Source organism: Solanum pennellii, chromosome 1, assembly GCF_001406875.1.
Source record: "Solanum pennellii chromosome 1, SPENNV200".
In the NCBI taxonomy this organism is placed as follows: domain Eukaryota; kingdom Viridiplantae; phylum Streptophyta; class Magnoliopsida; order Solanales; family Solanaceae; genus Solanum; species Solanum pennellii.
This window is the reverse complement of record NC_028637.1, coordinates 108,828,606-108,848,121: the sequence shown is the minus strand read 5'-3', so window position 1 is coordinate 108,848,121 and position 19,516 is coordinate 108,828,606. Positions and strand designations below refer to the sequence as shown.

General features: G+C 31.3%; 3 protein-coding genes across 6 annotated transcripts; 2 read left to right on the top strand and 1 right to left on the bottom strand.

Annotated features, from left to right (window-relative positions):
- Positions 1–217: 217 nt before the first annotated feature.
- On the top strand, positions 218–7,401 carry LOC107008363 (DDB1- and CUL4-associated factor 8). 4 transcript variants are annotated; one of them, XM_027911878.1, is made up of 5 exons: positions 218–640; positions 1,807–2,058; positions 2,310–2,453; positions 3,280–4,029; positions 6,582–6,912. In XM_027911878.1, exons 1-5 carry the CDS (start codon positions 527–529, stop codon positions 6,774–6,776), a joined length of 1,455 nt encoding a protein of 484 aa, XP_027767679.1. In that variant the 5' UTR covers positions 218–526; the 3' UTR covers positions 6,777–6,912. The 4 variants fall into 4 exon arrangements, with proteins under 4 accessions (XP_027767679.1, XP_015062857.1, XP_015062858.1 ...); XM_015207371.2 differs by lacking the exon at positions 6,582–6,912 and adding an exon at positions 7,019–7,401 and having other exon boundaries at positions 220–640; XM_015207372.2 differs by lacking the exon at positions 6,582–6,912 and adding an exon at positions 7,022–7,401 and having other exon boundaries at positions 221–640.
- Positions 7,402–8,706: 1,305 nt separating this feature from the next.
- Positions 8,707–10,147, top strand: LOC107026490 (protein ASPARTIC PROTEASE IN GUARD CELL 1-like). The gene has a single exon (XM_027911873.1). It carries the CDS (start codon positions 8,741–8,743, stop codon positions 9,692–9,694), a length of 954 nt encoding a protein of 317 aa, XP_027767674.1. The 5' UTR covers positions 8,707–8,740; the 3' UTR covers positions 9,695–10,147.
- A 127-nt stretch (positions 10,148–10,274) lies between these two features.
- Positions 10,275–14,617, bottom strand: LOC107013992 (hippocampus abundant transcript-like protein 1). Its single transcript, XM_015213868.2, has 14 exons — positions 14,320–14,617; positions 14,129–14,240; positions 13,941–14,053; positions 13,750–13,872; positions 13,498–13,664; positions 11,870–11,945; positions 11,691–11,777; positions 11,514–11,594; positions 11,261–11,293; positions 11,118–11,174; positions 10,976–11,017; positions 10,762–10,840; positions 10,614–10,684; positions 10,275–10,494 (listed from the first exon to the last, which is right to left on the bottom strand). Exons 1-14 carry the CDS (start codon positions 14,482–14,484, stop codon positions 10,408–10,410), a joined length of 1,293 nt encoding a protein of 430 aa, XP_015069354.1. The 5' UTR covers positions 14,485–14,617; the 3' UTR covers positions 10,275–10,407.
- Between the last annotated feature and the right edge of the window lie 4,899 nt (positions 14,618–19,516).

The window sequence follows — 19,516 nt, the reverse complement described above, 5'->3', positions numbered from 1 at the left end:
TTTTGTCTTAAATTTCAAAAATGTTATTTAGTATAAAAATAAATTAATATATTAACAAAAAATCTTTATAAAAATAAGAAAATATGACAACCTCCTATATTAATTTGTGCACATGTCCTACGTCCATTACACCATTAAACAATAATAAAGGGTTTTTTTCCGGCATTACAGTGTTGCTCGGACGTAATACTTATATCCGATGATCTAATATCCCATTTATAAAATAGGGTACAAATAAAATAAAAATGTAAATAGACTCAAAATCCTATTGAGGAGTAAAAAGAGGGGAAAAATAAATATAAATTGGGCGAGAAGTAAAAGGGAGGTGCAGTGTTCGTTCCCCTTGTCGCAGTTGCAAAATACAATCAGTAAGAACCAAAGCGTATAGTAGCGGCGAGATCTTACAAGTTAATCTCAATCAATCCGATTGCCATTGTTCGTGTCTACATGTAGAATTTGACTCCCCAGTAATTTATATTTATATAAACAGTAGAAGAACCATCAAATTCACTCTGTTCTGAACGCGATGATGCGGAAAACAACCAGAAGTAGCATCGATTGTGCAGTTGTTGATGTTTGGAAACGGGCAGTGGGTGAACTCTCTACCAGAAATTTCGCCCACCGTCTCGGTGCCTCAGAGGTACTTTCTTCTAATTCCTTCTTCATTAGTATTTTTCTGGAAAGTTTTGATGCAATTCTATTCATTACTGTTTCTCTTGAAAGTTTTGATGCAGTTCTATTTATTGTTAGCTGGAGTTGTATGATAAAGTGAATTTTCTTATTGTCTCTGCACTTGTTGTTTATAGTTACATGAGTTTATGATCCTTGGATGATGTCAAGGTGAACTAGTCACAATTTATTTTTGGCTGGTTATTCGTAAATTTTACTCCTACCTCTATGATATACCAGGACTTTTTTGGTTATTATCCTTTCACTGTTTTTTTTTGTAATTTCTTGTTCTTTCAATTTAGATTATCACTTGTGTTTTTTGTGCTTTGATTATCACATTATTTTGTTGTCGTATATTGCTCTTTCCTCTTTATGTTGTTTACTGGTCCTATTTCACCTTATTTCATTGTGGTTACTGCTTTTTTTTTTCAAACTGCTTGGAAAAAATGGAAAAACCTCTCTATAAGTCTGCGTACAAACTCTACCTTCCCTCTCAAGATCCCACTTGTGGGATTGGTATGTTGTTGTTATTCTTTTACTGATTGTTTGGATGAGTTTGGGATCCTTGAAGATGTTAAGGTGAAAAGTGTTTTCCCCTATTTATTACTTTTATTGCTGTTAAGACAATAACATCGTATCATTATAGATTTATAGTTGTTGTTTCTGCTGCTTTGCATCAATCCATGCATATATCCTTAGTTTAGTTGACCATATTATTATTAGGGATATAGATTGTGCAGCATTTGTTATTAGTTATTACACAGAGTGGAGCTTAGGACAGGCAGAGTAGGTTGTTTTGCATTCTCTCAGCTCTTACCTTATTTCCCTTCTTTAGTTTTGCGCTCTTGAGAAAATTTGAAATATCCATTTCATCAGGAAATAGAAAGAGAGAGAACTGTGAATTTGATACAGAATCAATTGGCTTAATTGTTGCACTGACTTAGATGGTGACCATAAATTAGTCCAGGTGTACTTGGCCAAGGGTGGAGTGGTTGTTAAGTGTTTGTGTCCTAAATTATTCTGAATATGACCTCAGCTGAAGAGCTTATTTTCATTTTATATAGATTCTTTTTGCTGTCTTCTATTTATGTTCCAAGTGATGTCTCAGAACCAAGACCGTAGTAACTTTTATTTCAGGATCTTGTGCTCCGGCTTGATGTCTTCCGGAAGCTGGAGAAGCACCGGGGCTGTGTGAATACGGTTAGCTTCAACCCTGATGGTGATATAGTCATATCAGGTTCTGATGACCGAAGGATCATACTCTGGGACTGGGAAACTGGGAAAATTGCACTTTCATTCCATTCAGGTCATCATAACAATGTCTTTCAAGCAAAAATCATGCCATACACTGATGATCGAAGCATTGTTACCTGTGCTGCAGATGGACAGGTAGCTACTTTTTGTTGGTTTCTTTCTTCAAGATGTTTCATGTAGGTCATTGTTTTCCTATATGGTATTCTATCTTTGCCTTACATTTAATTATTCTATCCTTGTTCCTCCTGAAAGGGGGCACTTATTTCTTTCTTGGGGGGTGCTGATGTACTTTGAAACCACAAAAGGATTATAGTTCACTTCTGCCACTGCATCCAGTGAGAAAAAAGACATTGTTATTTTACACTTAAACGATAACAATCATGCAGGTGAGACAAGCACAGATTCTAGAACATGGGAAGGTGGAAACAAAGTTGCTGGCCAAACATCAAGGGCGAGCTCACAAATTGGCAATTGAACCTGCAAGCCCCCATATTGTTTACACTTGTGGAGAAGATGGATTAGTTCAACATGTGAGTTACCGGTAGTTCCATAGTCCTTCCCTTTCTCACTGTTTTCTTGAAAGTTCTTTTCTTTTTTCTTTGGGATAGGAAGCCTTGGATAGTGTGACGCAGGGAGAGTGTATGAAGATATGGACTAAGCTCTCTTGAATACTCACATTTTATGAAACTAATTTGCATTCATGTGTGCGCATGGTAAAAATAGAGCCCAAAAAAATTAAATAATTTAAACAAAATTCTGAGAATCAATAAATGTGGATCTATTTTATTTACTTGCCTCATTTTGAAAAATTGTAGAGGATTGCTTCTTTTAATCCTATCCTTCATATACAAAACAACGTCATCCTTCTTCTGTTTGGGAATCATATATATATATGTGAACATTAATTGAGGCAAAAACACTAGGTCCCGGAGGCATAAACTCCAGGTGCCTTCTATCCATTTGTCCAAATTTTTGTGGGTAGAGTTATCCGATACTTGTGTTTGGCAGGGGTACTTGTACTGGTGGGATGTAGTAGGTATCTCATGGACTTAGTGAGGTGTCCAAGCTAGCCTGGACACCAGTGGTTATATGAAAAAACATAGTTATAATCAAACTCTTTAGGAGTAATATGTTGCAGGAAAATAATGATATAATGTCCTTTATGTTGTTGTACATGATTGCTCAAAACAGAATGGTTTGATGGGAATAAAGAATTAAAAGAGAAAAACTAGAACACTGAAATACCAAGAGATTGAGACTTTGACAAGTAGGTATGGACGTTATTTAAGTTCCTCACAGATTCTTTTCGTCTGAGCATTGTATGGCTAAATGGTTTGATTCAATGTGTTCTTACAGATAGATTTGAGAACAGACACTGCTACAGAGCTTTTTACTTGCCAACCCCTGCGGATGAGGAGATATATGTCTGTACTTCATCTAAATGCGATTACGATAGATCCAAGAAAACCCTATTTGTTTGCTGTTGCTGGATCAGATGAATTTGCCAGAATTTTCGACATTCGCAAATATAAGTGGGATGGATCCACTGATTTTGGCCATCCAGTTGACTATTTCTGTCCCCCACATCTTGTTGGTGATGAGAATGTGGGGATAACAGGTTTGGCTTTCTCTGACCAGAGTGAGCTTCTTGTTTCATATAATGAAGAGTTTATTTATCTTTTCACAAAGGACATGAGGCTGGGACCTGATCCATCCCCTACATCGCCATTGTACAATGAAAGTGATGAGGGCGAAATGGGCCAAGATCACGAATCTGATGAATCTGCAATTGTCATGGAGTCTGGAGTAAACACTGGTCCACAAGTCTACAAGGGGCACAGAAACTCTGAAACAGTTAAGGGCGTGAACTTTTTTGGGCCTAAGTGTGAATATGTTGTGAGTGGATCAGATTGTGGTAGAATTTTCATATGGAAGAAAAGGGGTGGGGATCTTGTTCGTGTTATGGAAGCAGATAAGCATGTAGTGAACTGCATTGAGTCCCATCCTCATACCGCGATGCTTGCCAGCAGTGGAATTGAGAATGACATAAAAATATGGACTCCAAAAGCCACTGAAAGAGCAATTTTACCTACAAATATTCAAAAGGTACGTGATATCAAAATAAAGATTCAATTATGAAGCACATAAGATTATTTATTGTAGGCTCTTTAGCTTGTCCGTCTTAACAATTTTGTTGGAATTAATACAAGAGTCACTTCTGTTGATGCACGCTGGAAGGGGGAGATGTTTTAATTGTGCTCAATATCTCATGATTTTATCATTGGGCAAGTGTAAGAGCATCTGAAGGGTTGCTTCACCTTTTGTGATCACACACCGACCCGGGCAATCACTTGCTACAAGATTGAATTTTGGTTGAAACTTAATAAATTTGGTTCACCTTTTTAAGGCATTTCCCAGGACAGTAGGGGTAAATAAATTATCCATTAGCAAGCCCTCCTTGATTTCAGCTGCCTTACCTATCCTGATCACGTACAGCTAAGCTAGTAATCACACAACATTTAGTCAGATTGCTACTTATTTGGAATATTACCATATGACAAATGGTCCATAATTGTTATATTCAAACTTCGTACCTAATATATATCAAAACACGAAATTAGTAGAATTATCAAATCCTGAAATTTAAATGGTTCTTTTTCAGTTGCATCCCTTATTTCACTTAGATCTCATTTGTTTTCATTAAGATTACAATGTCTAAATTTGAATGCACATGATGTACATTCAGATTTTGAGGTCTGAATCTGAATACGCATCTGAATATTCAAATGTTGCATTAAGATCTAAATACTGAATAATTAAACTGTTTATTTTCTCAACATTTGAGTGCATAAAATTTGTCTTTGTTTGAAAAATAATAAATATAAAATTTAAATAAAATGCTAAATTGATTTAATATTATATTAATATAATATTTTAAATTTGTACATGGCAATTGGCGCTGGTGATTATTACGATGGTGATTGTGTGTGTCGATTTTGGATGGAGTCGACTGATGGGGTGGTTGTGGATAGTATTATATGGTGTAGTGATTGACATTGGTGGTTATTAACGGCGGCTAATAATTAGCTGTGAAATAATAGTGATGGCTAATGGCGGTGGTGAGTGATGATGACGGTTAACGATATATAATGTTGACCAATTGTAGTAATTATCAGTTGTGATAGTGGATGTAATAATGATTGGTCGTAATGATTGCAAATGGTGGCTAATGGTGATGATGATTGGTTTTGGTGATTGACGTTAATGGTGGTTGTGGGTGGGCTGAGGATAGTGGTTGTGGGAAGGTAGGTGGTGGTGATTGATGGTTGTTGGAAGTGTTTGGGTAACTTAAAAAGTATCAAAAAAGGGTGAAAAGCCAAAAGTTGGGCTTGCAAGTCACTTTTAAAAAGCCCATCCAAACACCCCCAAGACTTTGTTATAGATTAAGAGCGTGTTTGACATAGCTGCTAAAAACTGCTTATTTGTAGAAGTACTTTTTGAAAATGACTTTCCATAGAAGTGTTTTTAAATATCTATTTTAATTTTTTTTTAATTAAATTAAAATGTACATATTGGTAGATATTTATGTATTGAAGGGATATTTTAGGCTTGAAAAAAAATTATTCTCTTTCTGTTTCTGCTTTTCTTAAGTAGAAATTTTTAGCGTCTTTCCAATAACAGATAAAACTTCTTGTGCTTCCGCTTCCATTTAAAAGCACTTTTACTGCTTTGCCAACTGCTTAATTTTTAAAAGAAGTGTTTTTTGCCTCCCAACAGCGATGTCAAACAGGCTCCAAGATCTAAATAATTAAAATTTAGACCTTGAAAACAAACCGACTTAATGAATGAGATTTGAATGATTAAATATAAGACATTCATTAAGTGCATTGAACCTAAAGTTATAAACAAACTGGATTTTACCCACAAACTTGACTTCAAAGGTGTCAAAGGATTGAACTAAGACACTTACTATAGTTAACTTATTTCCATCTTGTTCTGATCATTCTAATAAGAGATGAATGTAAGGCTGTTTTCAACCCTTGTACTCTGGGGATTTTCCTGCAACATCACTAGAATAAGAAAGCCACAAAAGTAAATGTGGTCTCCCTTAACCGGAAAAAAGAACAAGAAAGAACCTAACTAGAGGTACTTGGAATGTTTCTGAGGAAGGCGAAGCAGGATCACCAATCTGGAAACCAGAAATTTTAAAAAGATTTGGGTAGTTCAGTCATCAGTGGAGTAGCTAATTTGTCCTATTTCTGGTGTGTAGTCCTGATCCATATTTGTGCATTTTTCCATCATTATATTTATGCCATAAGTCTTATATTGACATTTCGTATGTCATAGAAAAAACTTGGGACATGTATTTTTGTTAATACCTTATCTGTGTCCCACTGTAGAGTCAAATATCTCAAAAAAGGGTCTATCTTGAACTGACACAGTCGCTTGTTATCCATTGTGGTCCTGATCCGTTTCTTGGGTGTGATAAAGTTCGTGCATGTGATTAGTATATTATCCAAGAAAATGATATTAGATGGCAAATTTATGCTATTTGTCTTATGGAAGCATAAGTAGCTCTATTTAACTGCAAATATTTCTATTAATTAAGGGTTCAACACCTCATCCATTTCATTTATTCGATTATGGCGGTGCGGAAGATAACGGCATCTACTTCTTTGATACCGGAAGTGACGATGAGTATGGTGGTAGTAGTGACAATGAGGATGAAGATGATAGTGATATGGATGAAGATGAAGATGTTTTCTCCGATGGTATGGATGATGAGGATGATGACAATAGTGATGATGATGACGACGACAACGATGATGATGATGATGGTTTTGATTTTTTAGATATACCCGATGATGGAAATGGTGTTGAGTTCTTTGAAACTGTTGGGGACCCTGATTTTGACGATTCCTCAGATAATGACCAAGATGCTCCCAGTGATTCATGTTGTGATGATGATGACTCCAATGAAAATGACATTGATGAATGATGATGTTGCAACAGTAACATGGATTACGATACTTCTCGTGAAAGATGATATTATGCCTGTTACATGTGCTGATGAATTTGCACTTTGTGTTTCCAGCAGAGACCTAAAGCAAGGGGTTGGATGCATCACATGGCTTCTCCAGAGGACCTAATGTTGCAATTACTTTCCCAGCAAAGACAAAGAACAAACCTGGGGAGCATTGAAGAAAATTCAGAGGTTGGAAGGGAGCTTCTGCAACTCATTTTGACATTTAATGCAAATAGTGACAATTCTTCTGATGATGGTGAAGATACTACAAGTGGTCAAGACTCTTTTGACTGAGTGGTTTGGTTGCAACTTTAATTCAATACATGTTTAGTAAGTGTACATATATAAGATACTGAATAAATCAATATCTTTTAACTTTTGATGTTTGTTTTTACTTCGCAAGTTTCTTTATAAATTGAGCCGGTATTAATTGTTGTCTATTCCTTGGATTATTACGCTTCTCTTTGATGGATGCTATGGAATATGCTGCAAACAAGGGCTTACGCAGTGTATTTCCCTCGGAAAACTATTAATTTACTTAATGTGACAGGTAAGATATTTTTCATACATCTATTGAATTTTACTGCAGGGATGGTGTCAAGTACATCTGGATATCTCTCTTTTAAACTTTTTTCTTATTGATTTTTGTTTTTGGATAGATGGAGAGATTTGATCCAGTTTCAGGTTTATATTTGTGCTTTGGGGGGATGAGCCTACAATGTTTTTACCCTTTTCAGGTCTAATCTTTGCTCTTTAAAAGACGGGGATTACAAGGCGTGGAGCCGAACTTTCACCAACTTGACATGAAAGAAGTTAGTTTTTGTTTAATTAGGTACTCTGTTAATAGAAAAACCTAAATGTGCTATGCCGCCTCGTGTTGAAAAGAAAAAAAAAATGGAGAAGAGCTTTGCTGTGAGCCTTTAATTCATAGATAGAATTAATACAAGCAAATCTGAAGAAATTATTAGTTTATATAACTGCTAAAGAAATAAGCAGATATTATGCAATCAAAGTTTCAAAATGGTAAATTTTTTATCATTCATCTTTTTATAATGTTCCTCTTTACCATCGGATATATTTGACAAATCCAAATTTAAGGACTATGACTAGTTACTCAATGCTCATCTTGCTTCACTATTGTTGGAGTTTTTAAAACCTTGAAAACTCTCAAATTGGTTTTGAATTTTTTCTTTTTTTATTGTGATTATTTCAATTTTCAAAGTTGTAGTTCAAAATTTAAAGTTATTTGAGAAGAAATGGACGAGTTCCATAGTTGAAGTTCATAGGAGACCAAGCACAATTTTGTATAAATTTGAACATTTCAAAAGTGGGTATAAGCACCTCTTATACACTTATATACAAATTTATGTACTGCAATTGTATAATGTTGTATAAGCACTATTGCAAAAAAAAAAAAAAAAGGATTAGTCGTGTGTATGGGAATGCCAAAATATATGCTATGAAATGTAATTATTATTTGTACGTATTAGAATGTATTATGTATATTTTTTTTGTAAGAAATCCCTATTATAAATGTATCATTTATATTTTCATTGATTTTTTCCCTGACTTACTCCTTTCATCAGATTTCAAAACGAATGAAAAAGGATCAACTCTTATTAGTTAACTATATAAATTTTGGCATTATCCTCTCTATCAATGTTTTCCTAGTTTAGGAGATTCAATAGAATTAATACAAGCAAATTTAAAAAATATATATTTCTCTATATAACTGCTAAAAAATTATGCACATAATATACAACAACAACAACAAAAAAGAAAGTTTCAAACATGGAAAATTTCCTCTATGTGACACTATTACTTGTCATAATCTCAAACATCTCAGTTTCATCAAATGTAAACTTTCATCTTTCTCTCAATTACACATCCGTTTTGCAAGCCAGAAAAAATTTCATGTCTCTTGATACCTCCAATCTTTCTTATGATTCACCATATTCTTACAGTCTTCCCATTTATCATCGCGATGTATTTGAAAAATCAGACTTCAAGGATTATGACTCATTACTCGATGCTCGTCTTGCTCGATGCATGGAGAGATCAGTGAATTTATCTTATGAAAATTCTAGCAGAGATTTTGCACAAGTTTACCCTATAAAAACAGTAGTCTATCCTTTACAAGGTGAAGTTGTAGTCCCCCTTTGGATTGGCTCAAAATTACAACGTGAACTTTTACTTGTTGACACTGGAAGTCGTCACGTTTGGTGGCAATGTGGTCCATGTGAACCAAAAAAATGTTACAAACAAAGGAGCGACGATTTATATTATTCAACTGAATCCACTACTTACCAACAAATTGATTGTGTGAAAGAGAGTGCAACTTGTATCGCGGGAAGTAGTATAGTTCATTGCTCTAAAGAAGAAACAAAATGCTTTTATGAAGTAAAATATGGATATTATGGAAGTACAATTACTTGTGGATTTATGGCTTACGAGATCATAACATTTTCTAATATATTAGATTATGCAAGAATTATATTTGGTTGTGGAAAAAATCAATTTAAGGGGGATACAAAATTTCCAAGATTATTTAGTGGAATTGCTGGTGTTGGTGGTGGTTTATATACAAATGGATTTGAGACATATTCATTACCATCACAAATTGGTGCAACTGTATTTGCTTTTTGCATTCCTACTCCAACTTCTGGCAAGTCCTCTACACTTACCTTTCACGAAACTCCTTGGAAAACAGGTCGGTCAGTATTCCCTTCTTTTTTTTTAACTTAACACAGAGTTTAAGAAACTAAATATATATGGTGTTTGTTTATTTATTATTTTAACAACAGGTATAACGGCAAGTCTGATGAGGAACAACAAGTTTCCTTCATTTTACTACATATCAAACTTGGAAAAAATAATGATTAATAATAGGGAAGTTCCTATTGATCCATCTAATTGGGATTTGGGGCCAGATAAATATGGTGGCATATTTATTGATACAGGAGCCTATGTTACCTCATTTCCTGAGGATGTTTATGTCAAATTTAGGGATATATTTAGGTCACAAGTTAAAAATATGCAATTGGATCCAAGTTCACCAACTTCATTTGATACTTGTTATATTATGGGAGGTGAATTTGTTAATTGGGATAATTTTCCAGTTGTAAAGTTTTATTTTAAAGGTAGTGGAATACCTCTTGAAGTGAAACAACAACAAGTGATGATAGTATATAGGAAAAAATATTGTTTGGGGTTTCAAAGTTCAGGTCGCAAGAGGTCTGTAATAGGTGCTAATATGTTACAAACTTTTGGATTGACATTTGATCTTGAAATGTGGAGGTTGACTTTTTCTCCTGATGCTTGTGAATGAATAAAATACTATAACTTGGAGTATTCAAATGTGAGATGATCAATTACTATCAACACTTTTATACATTATTGGTGTATAAAATGGATTTTAGATATACAAATTAATATACAGTTTGTTGAAATTAAGCCTCCTAGCAAAGGACATCCCTGATTTTGTGTCTTGAATTATAGGTAGTACCAAACCAGCTTATCATCATGCTAGGTATAATTGCTATTAACTGCACAAAACATTTGACGAAATGCATCCTTAATGTTGCACAATACTCACTAATGTATCCATAATATTATTATACTATCATATATATCACTTGTATATTAAACTAAATTAATTGCTTACCCAAGCAAGGCCGATGCACAACATACTAAAACCAGGATAATCAAATGGAGCTCTCTCAGATAAGAAAAGATCTATAAATTGAATATTGTTAGTTTGACATCAAATATTAAAAATTCAGATCAAATTAATTTAATATAGTTGAAATTACCTGTCAAAGGACTAAATATAAATGGAGAGAGAATGTTTGCAAAGGAACCTACGCCAAAAAGGCACCCTTGAGCAATTCCCTATCACCAAAAAATCGTGTACATATATATGTCACTAATTTCACTTACATGGATAGTTACGTATAATTATCTTTTAACTAATTAGATATTGTATAAATATTTTAAGATAATGTCTAGAAGTTTAAACTTGTATACCTGCTCGTTTGACCCAACTTGTTTTGAAACAATGCTTTGTAACTATTATAGAAAAAACGTTTATCATTAATTATTAAACTATTATGAAATCAATCATCAAATAATCAGACTTTTTTTTTGAAGTATACAAGAGAAAACTTACAGCTGGTTTTGCTAGGAAGAAAAACATAGGAAACAAAGCAGCAACTACATAAGGAACCTGAAATATATCACGAAAAATTGTGATTTAAAAAAAAAAAAAAAAAGAAGAAGAATCAAATGTGAATTTCAAAAGCTTTAACTTACCCAAGCTGCCCATGCAATGCTATCTATTAGCATCTGCAAAATATAAAATTATATATACAAATATGGGTCAATTACTTGTTTTCCATAGTTTCAAGTTACGTTTGGATGGACTATATAATCATTTGATTTTGAGTACGTTTGGTACTCCATTTCTATTGAAAATATTCTTTTTAAATATATATATATATATATATCGGAAAATATATTTCAGGAATTAAAAAAAAAGTATATAAATTCGTAAAAAGATGCATACATTGCTAAAACCAGCTATGAGTGCCAAGGAAAGTATTGTCTCTTCTCTGATTATACGAGCCAACTTGGGCAATAAGATTAACTGCTCCAAGGAAATACAAAATTATTATGAGAACAATTAAAATCTTTTTTTTTTTTTTTTGCAAAAAAAAAAAGATTAATGAATTTGAACGTGTACTTGAGAAAATGTTGCCCCGCCGTAGCAAATAAGCATTAGAATAGAAAAATTGTCTTTGTTGTATTGAAATCGAGCCCTTAAGAAGTACTACAATATAATAATACAAAAAAAAAAGTTAGTTATAAGGTAATTAATTAAATTATATATTCAATTGACAATTTTAGAGAGATAAGAATTACCAGAAATGGAGATTGTATTCCACCCTCGCCAAGACCATATAAGATTGAAATAAATGTTGCCAATAAAAGTGTGGTACTGCAAAAATAAAAATTTAATTAAATGAATATGAGAAAAATGCACAAGAAAATAAAATTCGTCTCAATTTTATAGATATGTACACTTTCATTTAATTTCTACTTAATTAATTTGAAATTAAGCAACAGTTGATTAATTGATTGATTTTTTAAATGATTTTTTTAAGAAACAAGTGACAGATCATTCATAATGGGCTAAACTATTAATATCTCGATCTGTCGCATCAAACTTTTTATGAACGGAAAAGGCCTAAAATATTCATCCACCTATTAGTTTTAAAATGTCTTTCTCATCCACCTATTGGCTCCAAATTAACCACTTATTTAATAATTTCAAATTTAAATTATTTTAAATATCTTTAAATGCTATTGATTATAATTTAATTTATTAGTATCACGTATAAATCAACCCACTACCCACCCAGTTAATAAATCAATTCTAATATCAAAATCGTCCTAAATATTACTAAAACACGACGAAGTTACATATTCCTGAAATGACATCTAAAATTATCCGAGTCTTAATTGAATCCCCAATTAAATTTAGATTGAGCCACTTATTTAGGATGATACTTTCAATAGGATTCTCTTTCAAGCTTGAATTCAAAATTTATGATTAAAGGTAAATAAGTAGTACATCTCGAATTAATTCATGCAATTTTTTTAAATATAATTTTTAGATATTTATGATTTGTTTTAGATATTAAACTTTAATACATTATTTTTAAAAAAAAAGTTATCCATTAAGTATCATGACATAATTGAGACGACGTAACAATTAATATGAACATAGTCAGACTTTAAAGTTTTTCGGTAATTTTTATGTAGACATTTGAATTATAAAATGTTTTGATTGAGAACTTGAATGTATGATAATATCCTTCTATAGACATTTTCGCTTCAAATTCTTAGAAACATTCACTGACAGTAGCTTTCATGTTGTTGCATTAATAATGGGACATGAGACAGGTTTATTAATTGGGTGGGTTTAATTAATAATGGGTGGGTAGTGGATTGACTTATAAATTATATTATAAATTAAATTATATAACCAAATAATATTTAAAAAATATTTAAATAGTTTAAATTTAAAAACGTTAAATAAGTGGTCAATTTTAAACTCAAAGTTGATAACAATGGTATTTGAAGTCAATAAGTGGATAAAAAAATTATTTTAAAACCAATAAGTGAATAAAAAATACTTTTATACCATTTATAATAATCAAAGAGCATTTTAGTCCCTTTTCTGTTTTATCAAACAAACTTTTTAGGAGATAAAATAATCCTAGCCCACAACTTTGTATCTTTTTCTACAGCAATATCATTATTCTTAAGCTATAGGAATATTATATACCATAACTTTATGATATTTTCAACAACAATATCATAATTCATAAGATACCAAAAGATGGTGCTAAGCTTTATCCTTTATTAATGCATAACGAAAGTCTTTTGTTTTGAAAAAAGGGGAAATAAAATTTGGTTGAATTATTGATTTCAATCAATAAATAAGAAAAAGAAAAGGTAGTAGTCATTAAGAGCAGCCATATTACCTAGTGTTGAGCAAGTTAATAATTTGGTGAAATGTTGTTCCCTCTGAGTGGTCACTTTGATGGTTGGCTAATATGGATTGATTGAGAGCATCGTAGTTGTTTTTAATGTTGTCCTTTAGGAACATTGTCATGTATAATAGCGCAGCTGATGAAGAAATTGATGACACCTTCATTCCAATAACAAATTACTACTACCTAGCTATAACATATACTTACTAAAGAGCAAAAGAGTTATATAAGAGTGAAACAAACCAGAAATATTTGTGCAGTCGAAAGGAAACGAACAACAAAGTTAGAGCATAAAAATGCAGCAGAGCCTACACCCGCCACAGTTGCGATAGCAGAAGCGCGATTCTCCTCTGACATGCAATCAGCCTGAAGAAAATTCAAAATTCAAAATTTAGAATGAATAATAATTTGAGCTAACATAAAAATAATATTACCGCATAAGCAATGGAGATGCATTGAATGCCAGTATCACTGAGCATGCCAGTCAACGTCCTCATCACATAGTAAGCATAAAAATAGTTTGTGGTCCTCCTGTATGCCATTATCACTTGAAGGAAAAAAAAAAGGTAGGTTTATTATTTTTGATAGACAGACACAAATTAATTATAAATTTGGGCATTACCTGAAGGAAAAATCAAGAGTGTGACTGGAATTGTGAGCAAAGTTTTCCTTCCATAAACATCAGATAAATTTCCAATTAGGGGCATCATCAACATTGATCCCAATCCCATAATCTGCAATCATGCATCAATGAATTAATCATACATAGGGAGTATATTTTTTTTCAATAATGAAATTGGTCTATTTACTTACAGCTTGTTGGAAACCAGAAAGATAAATAGCAAGAGAACACTTGTCTTGAGAAGGACAAATTGCATCCATAGTGATATCAGTAATTGCTGGAGTCACCACATTAAATGCAAAATTTGAGAGAAACACTGTCACAAATAAGTGTTTCAAACTGCTAATCTTTTCCATATTTTCCTCTGCTTCAACTCTTCATCTACCTTTATTTATCTACAAACAATATAGAATTGACAATTTCTTTGTTGGAAGTTCAATTATTATGCCTTATAGTTGGTGAAATGAAATAAATAGTCTTTTCACTATACATTATATATTTATCAATTTTAGTCCCTTAACTATATATAAATTTATCGATTTTAGTTCTTTAATTATATAAAAAATTATTAAGTTTGATCTCTGTCCATTTTTTGAAAACAAATAGCTTAGGTTTATATTAACGGAAATCATGTCTCGAGAAATTAGATCTTTTAGCAATTTTGCTGTTGTTTTTCTATCTCCGCTACTTTTTCTTCAAATTAACCTTATGCGAAGAACCTTAACCTCAACGATTTAAAATAAAATTCACGGGAAAATAAAATATAAGTCATAATTTTATTCAATAGATGATAAAATGAAGCATATTATTGCTACTAATTGTTATATTAACCTGTAATTATAAGGTTAACCAATAAACAGAAACAGAAATAAGATGAAGCAGAGAATACATAAAATACAAGAAATATTCCGAGTCCACAGAAATTACTGTGTGTCGTTAAGAAATTTAATCCCCTCACTGTACCCAAGGTTATGGATTAATTTCTCCCAAGATAAAACGGACTAAACCTGTTAAAGAAATAGCGATACCTCAAATTTCTTTAACTTCAGCGAACTTCAGAACAGCAACAAGTCACACAGACTCAGTCGATCGACACTTTGATTTTTTTTTGAGAGAAAAATATATGTAGAGAAGGAAAATTTTGGTGTTTGAAAAATCGAAAAATTGACTTCCTTTTATAGCCATTTTCAGCAAGAAATGTGTCTGTTTAGAGAAATCTGTTCAGACCCGTTTTATCCCAGAAAGTTGTGTCTTTTGGAAAAAATAATAACTTTTCGGAAAAATGTCTGTTAGAAAAATAACGGCTTTTCGGAAAGTAAAGACTTTTCGGAAAGAGTAACAACTTTTCAGAATGTTACCGTTACCCGTAAATTTATAAGAGATAATATTAACAGGATTTATTTGATTTAACAAAAACTGATTAAATAAATTTTGTCCAAAAAATTTATCAATCAATCACTTGCCGAAGCCGAGGCCGAGCGACGACGCGCGAGGGGGCATCTTCTTCTTAGCTCTTTAAGAAGTAATGGAAGTGTTTCCTTATATAAGGACAACAAATTCCCTTTCTTTTGCTGATATGGGAGAAATGACTTTTCATTTGCACTTTGCAAATGACTTTTCATTTTCCCTCCAAAATAGTTCCCTCACTTTTCATATTCTCTCTTTTCTTTTCCCATTCACACTTGCTAAACCCCAACACTAATGACTTGAATATGTAAACTTTATCATAAAAAGAAAAAGATATTACCCGTTAAGTTCAAAAGTTGTACTCCAATGACTTTATTGAACAAAATTTGTTTAATTTTTCAGAAATTGAAATCTATAAAATTGTAGATTTGCAATTTTTTAAATTTTTTTAAATAGATCAATTTCATTATTCTATTCATTTTATTTTATGTAAAGAAATTTGAGTAAATTAAATAAAATCCGCACTGATTAGCATATTCAAGTGCAGCTTCAGGTCATTAACAACAAGTATATGCTTGATTTTTTGGGAAACTAATTTCACGTATAGCCACTAAAAATGGTCTAACTATTCTCCATAGCTATAGTTTGATAATTACAATTCGTAGCTGCATGTTACAGGGAGAAAAGAGGCGAGCCAGACTGGGAGAGAGAGGAGAGAGGCAAGAGAGAAAGGGCAAAAAGTGGGAGAGAGGTGAATTGTATATGTATATTGGTTAGATAATTGTATATTATACATATGCATTTGTATATTCTGGCGAATTATACATATAAAAATGTGACTAATTATACAAACTCGAAGTCAACTCACATAATTAATGTCTAATGTTAGTCGTGAGTGATAATTATACAAACTATAGATATGATGAGTAATTAAGTAGTATAAGTTTGTTTAACCGTGTAACTTTCCCTAATTTTATCCTCCATTGAATAAAATTAAGACTTATATCTTCTTTCCTCATTAATTTTATTTTGAATAGTTGAAGTTATCATTCTTTCATAGGAGTAGTTTGAAGAAAAAGGGTGGGGAAAGAGAAACAACTTAAAAATGAGCTAAAGATTTAATTTCACGAAGATTTCCATTAATATAAACCTAAGCTATATATATTGAAAAAAAATGGACAACGACCAAATTTGATAATTTTTTTTGAATACTTAAAGGACTAAAATCGATAAGTTTGCAGTGAAGGGATTAAAATCGATAAGTGCGTAGTTAAGGAATCAAAATTGAATTTTTTTTATATAATTAAAGGACTAAATTTGGTAAGTGTATAGTTAAGGAACCATTTTAGACCTACTCCTATAGTTTAGTTAAGGGGTTATTTATGTTATTTTCTGATAATGGATTAAGCTTTATCTGAGTGATAATATTTTTATATATATATATATATATATATATTCAAAACATTCCCATTGTTATTAGTACTCTAATCCCACGAACTTCTAACTACGTTATACATGGATGAATTAGGTCATGTTCTGCACTATAATGGAACCTTTTGAACTACCCATTATTATTTGACTATAATACATCCATTCTGCATGTTTGCTTACTTTATTTGATTTTAAATTTGTTTACGTGGGAACTACTTAGTATCAACATATTAGTTGAATTATTCATGCTTTCCCAGAATATAAATTACAGATACTCCTAACAATTTAGACCTAGTTACATTTTATCCCGAAAGTTCTCCAAATTCTAATAATCCCAAATTTTTCAGAACTCACTAATACATTACTCTTTCCCTCTTCCCATGGTCTTCTTTTGAAGTTGGGTTTTGGAATTGGACCTTTGCTGGTGGCTTATTGGAAGTCCATTCATTTTTCCATTTACATAATAATCTTGTGGGGACCTAAATACTAGTAATGGTGGAGAAAACAATCTTTTTAGTAATCATTTTAGCGGAGGTGGCAAAATTAGCTACAAAAAAGAAAATGTGATTTGCCCAATCTATTGTTGTTTTGGACGGGCTAATAACACGTTTATTTCATAAAGGGAAAAAAATATCCCAAAAAGGGAAGCTAATTAATTATATAGATATTTTATGAAATTATCTCTATTTAATTTAAGAATAAGTACTTAATGTTTGATAGTAAAATATGAAAAATATAATTGTCTTTTTATTATGATATGTCAAATTTAATAAATAAAAATGAAAATCTATTTTAGAATTAAGTAACAAGGAAAAGTGAATGGAAAGAATATAACCTTCGTCCATTATTACTTTTTATTTATACCTAAAATAGATTTTATTTTTACTTGTCATTTTTGATATATCAAAAAAAAAATAATTCTTTTTATATTTTATCCTCAATATTAAATATTTATTACTATTTATTATTCAATAATTATATTTTTTAATGAATGTATCAAATCGATATGGCAAGTAAAATTCAAACGGAGGGAGTACTAAACTTGGCCAAACTTACAGACTCAACACTCTACGTAGGTAACTCCAGCCTAACTTTGCAATAATCAGCAAAATAGGAGTAATAATGAGGATTGTTTGGTCCCCTGTAGAGTGATAGGCAAAGGAAAAACTTTATTTTTAAGGTTCTAATAATTCATCAATAAACGATTTTGGCCATCGTTCGAACTCTTTCTAAATTTTTTTTTTTTTAAAAAAAAAAGAAGAAGAATTAATCAGGGTAAGCGAAAGAAAATGAGAAAGATAGAAAAAAATGGAGAATCAAACTACTATTAGAAAAAAGTCGAGATTATCAATTAATTTTACCATTAAAATTCACTAATTTGCAACTCATAAGAGCATGTAAACTTTATTCTGTTTTAATCTTAAACTGCTTTTATTTTTATGTTATAAAAATTAAATTAAATACGCATCACTTTAATTAAACTTCACTATATTATTTATTATATATATATATATATATTATGCCAATAAAGAAGATGTGTTCCCGGCATGTTTGGCCGTACAATCATGATAAATACCAAAAGTACAAAAGCACCATAAAATTACTTTAATTAAAAAATAATAAAAGAAAAAGTAACAACAAAAAGATAGTGGATCTACTTTATAATTTTGCTTGAAAAAAGTTAACAAAGTATCTTAACAGTTGTCAATCTTACATTTTATAAAGACAGATCACATACATTTGTCTTTCAGTGGACTATTCGAATTTCGAACATGATTTATTTTTCTCTTCATTATTGAATCTCTCTTTAAAAAATACAATTAAAAAAATAATTTTATTATACACCAATTACCGGTTAATTTTATAAAGTGGATCAATATTATTGGAAATTTCAAAAAAATATAGTGGACAAGAATTGTTGACTTGACAATTTTCATTTTTTTTCAGTGTCAAATGGTGTAAGTTAGACCGAAAATTTATGCATGTAATGTTCATCTTTTTAAATGTAATCTATATGTTTGTAAACTACGTAAAAAATATAAATTATGATAATTGATAATTCAAAATATTTAAAAGATAATCATATGAAAAATTACAATTAAAATATAAATTTATTTAAATTTTAAAATTCAAAATGTGTCAAATAAATTGAGACAAGAGAATATTTATTTTCTCACAAAATGAAATTGTCATATCCTCCATGTAGGTATTTCATCTTCAATTTTCGTGGGACGGTTTAGGGGTCATTTGGTAGGTCGTTTGAAACAAATAGTCAATGTAAGGTGTATGATATTATTTAGTACTATGTTTGGTAGGAATTTAGGTCTATGTATAATCATGTATTAGTTATATCTCCTACATGGTATTATAAGATGTATTACTAATACCTTCCATTTGAAAGTATTAGTAATACATAAGATATAATAGTATTGGATAAGTTTACGTAAAGATAAAATTATCTGTAAAATCATTTTAATTATTTTCTTGATTTTATGTTTTATATTTGTACTAATAAGATTTATTTGAATAAACTAGCTTACAAATTCATTA

Bases quoted from the DNA above. Each gene is read 5' to 3' on its own strand.
- LOC107008363 (XM_015207370.2), top strand. From the start codon at position 527: ATGATGCGGAAAACAACCAGAAGTAGCATCGATTGTGCAGTTGTTGAT. The intron at 641-1,806 runs GTACTTTCTTCT...CTTTTATTTCAG, and splicing joins ACCGTCTCGGTGCCTCAGAG to GATCTTGTGCTCCGGCTTGA. The intron at 2,059-2,309 runs GTAGCTACTTTT...ACAATCATGCAG, and splicing joins CCTGTGCTGCAGATGGACAG to GTGAGACAAGCACAGATTCT.
- LOC107026490 (XM_027911873.1), top strand. From the start codon at position 8,741: ATGGAAAATTTCCTCTATGTGACACTATTACTTGTCATAATCTCAAAC.
- LOC107013992 (XM_015213868.2), bottom strand. From the start codon at position 14,484: ATGGAAAAGATTAGCAGTTTGAAACACTTATTTGTGACAGTGTTTCTC. The intron at 13,873-13,940 runs GTAATATTATTT...AATTTTCTTCAG, and splicing joins GCATCTCCATTGCTTATGCG to GCTGATTGCATGTCAGAGGA. The intron at 11,595-11,690 runs GTACACGTTCAA...TCCTTGGAGCAG, and splicing joins GCGGGGCAACATTTTCTCAA to TTAATCTTATTGCCCAAGTT.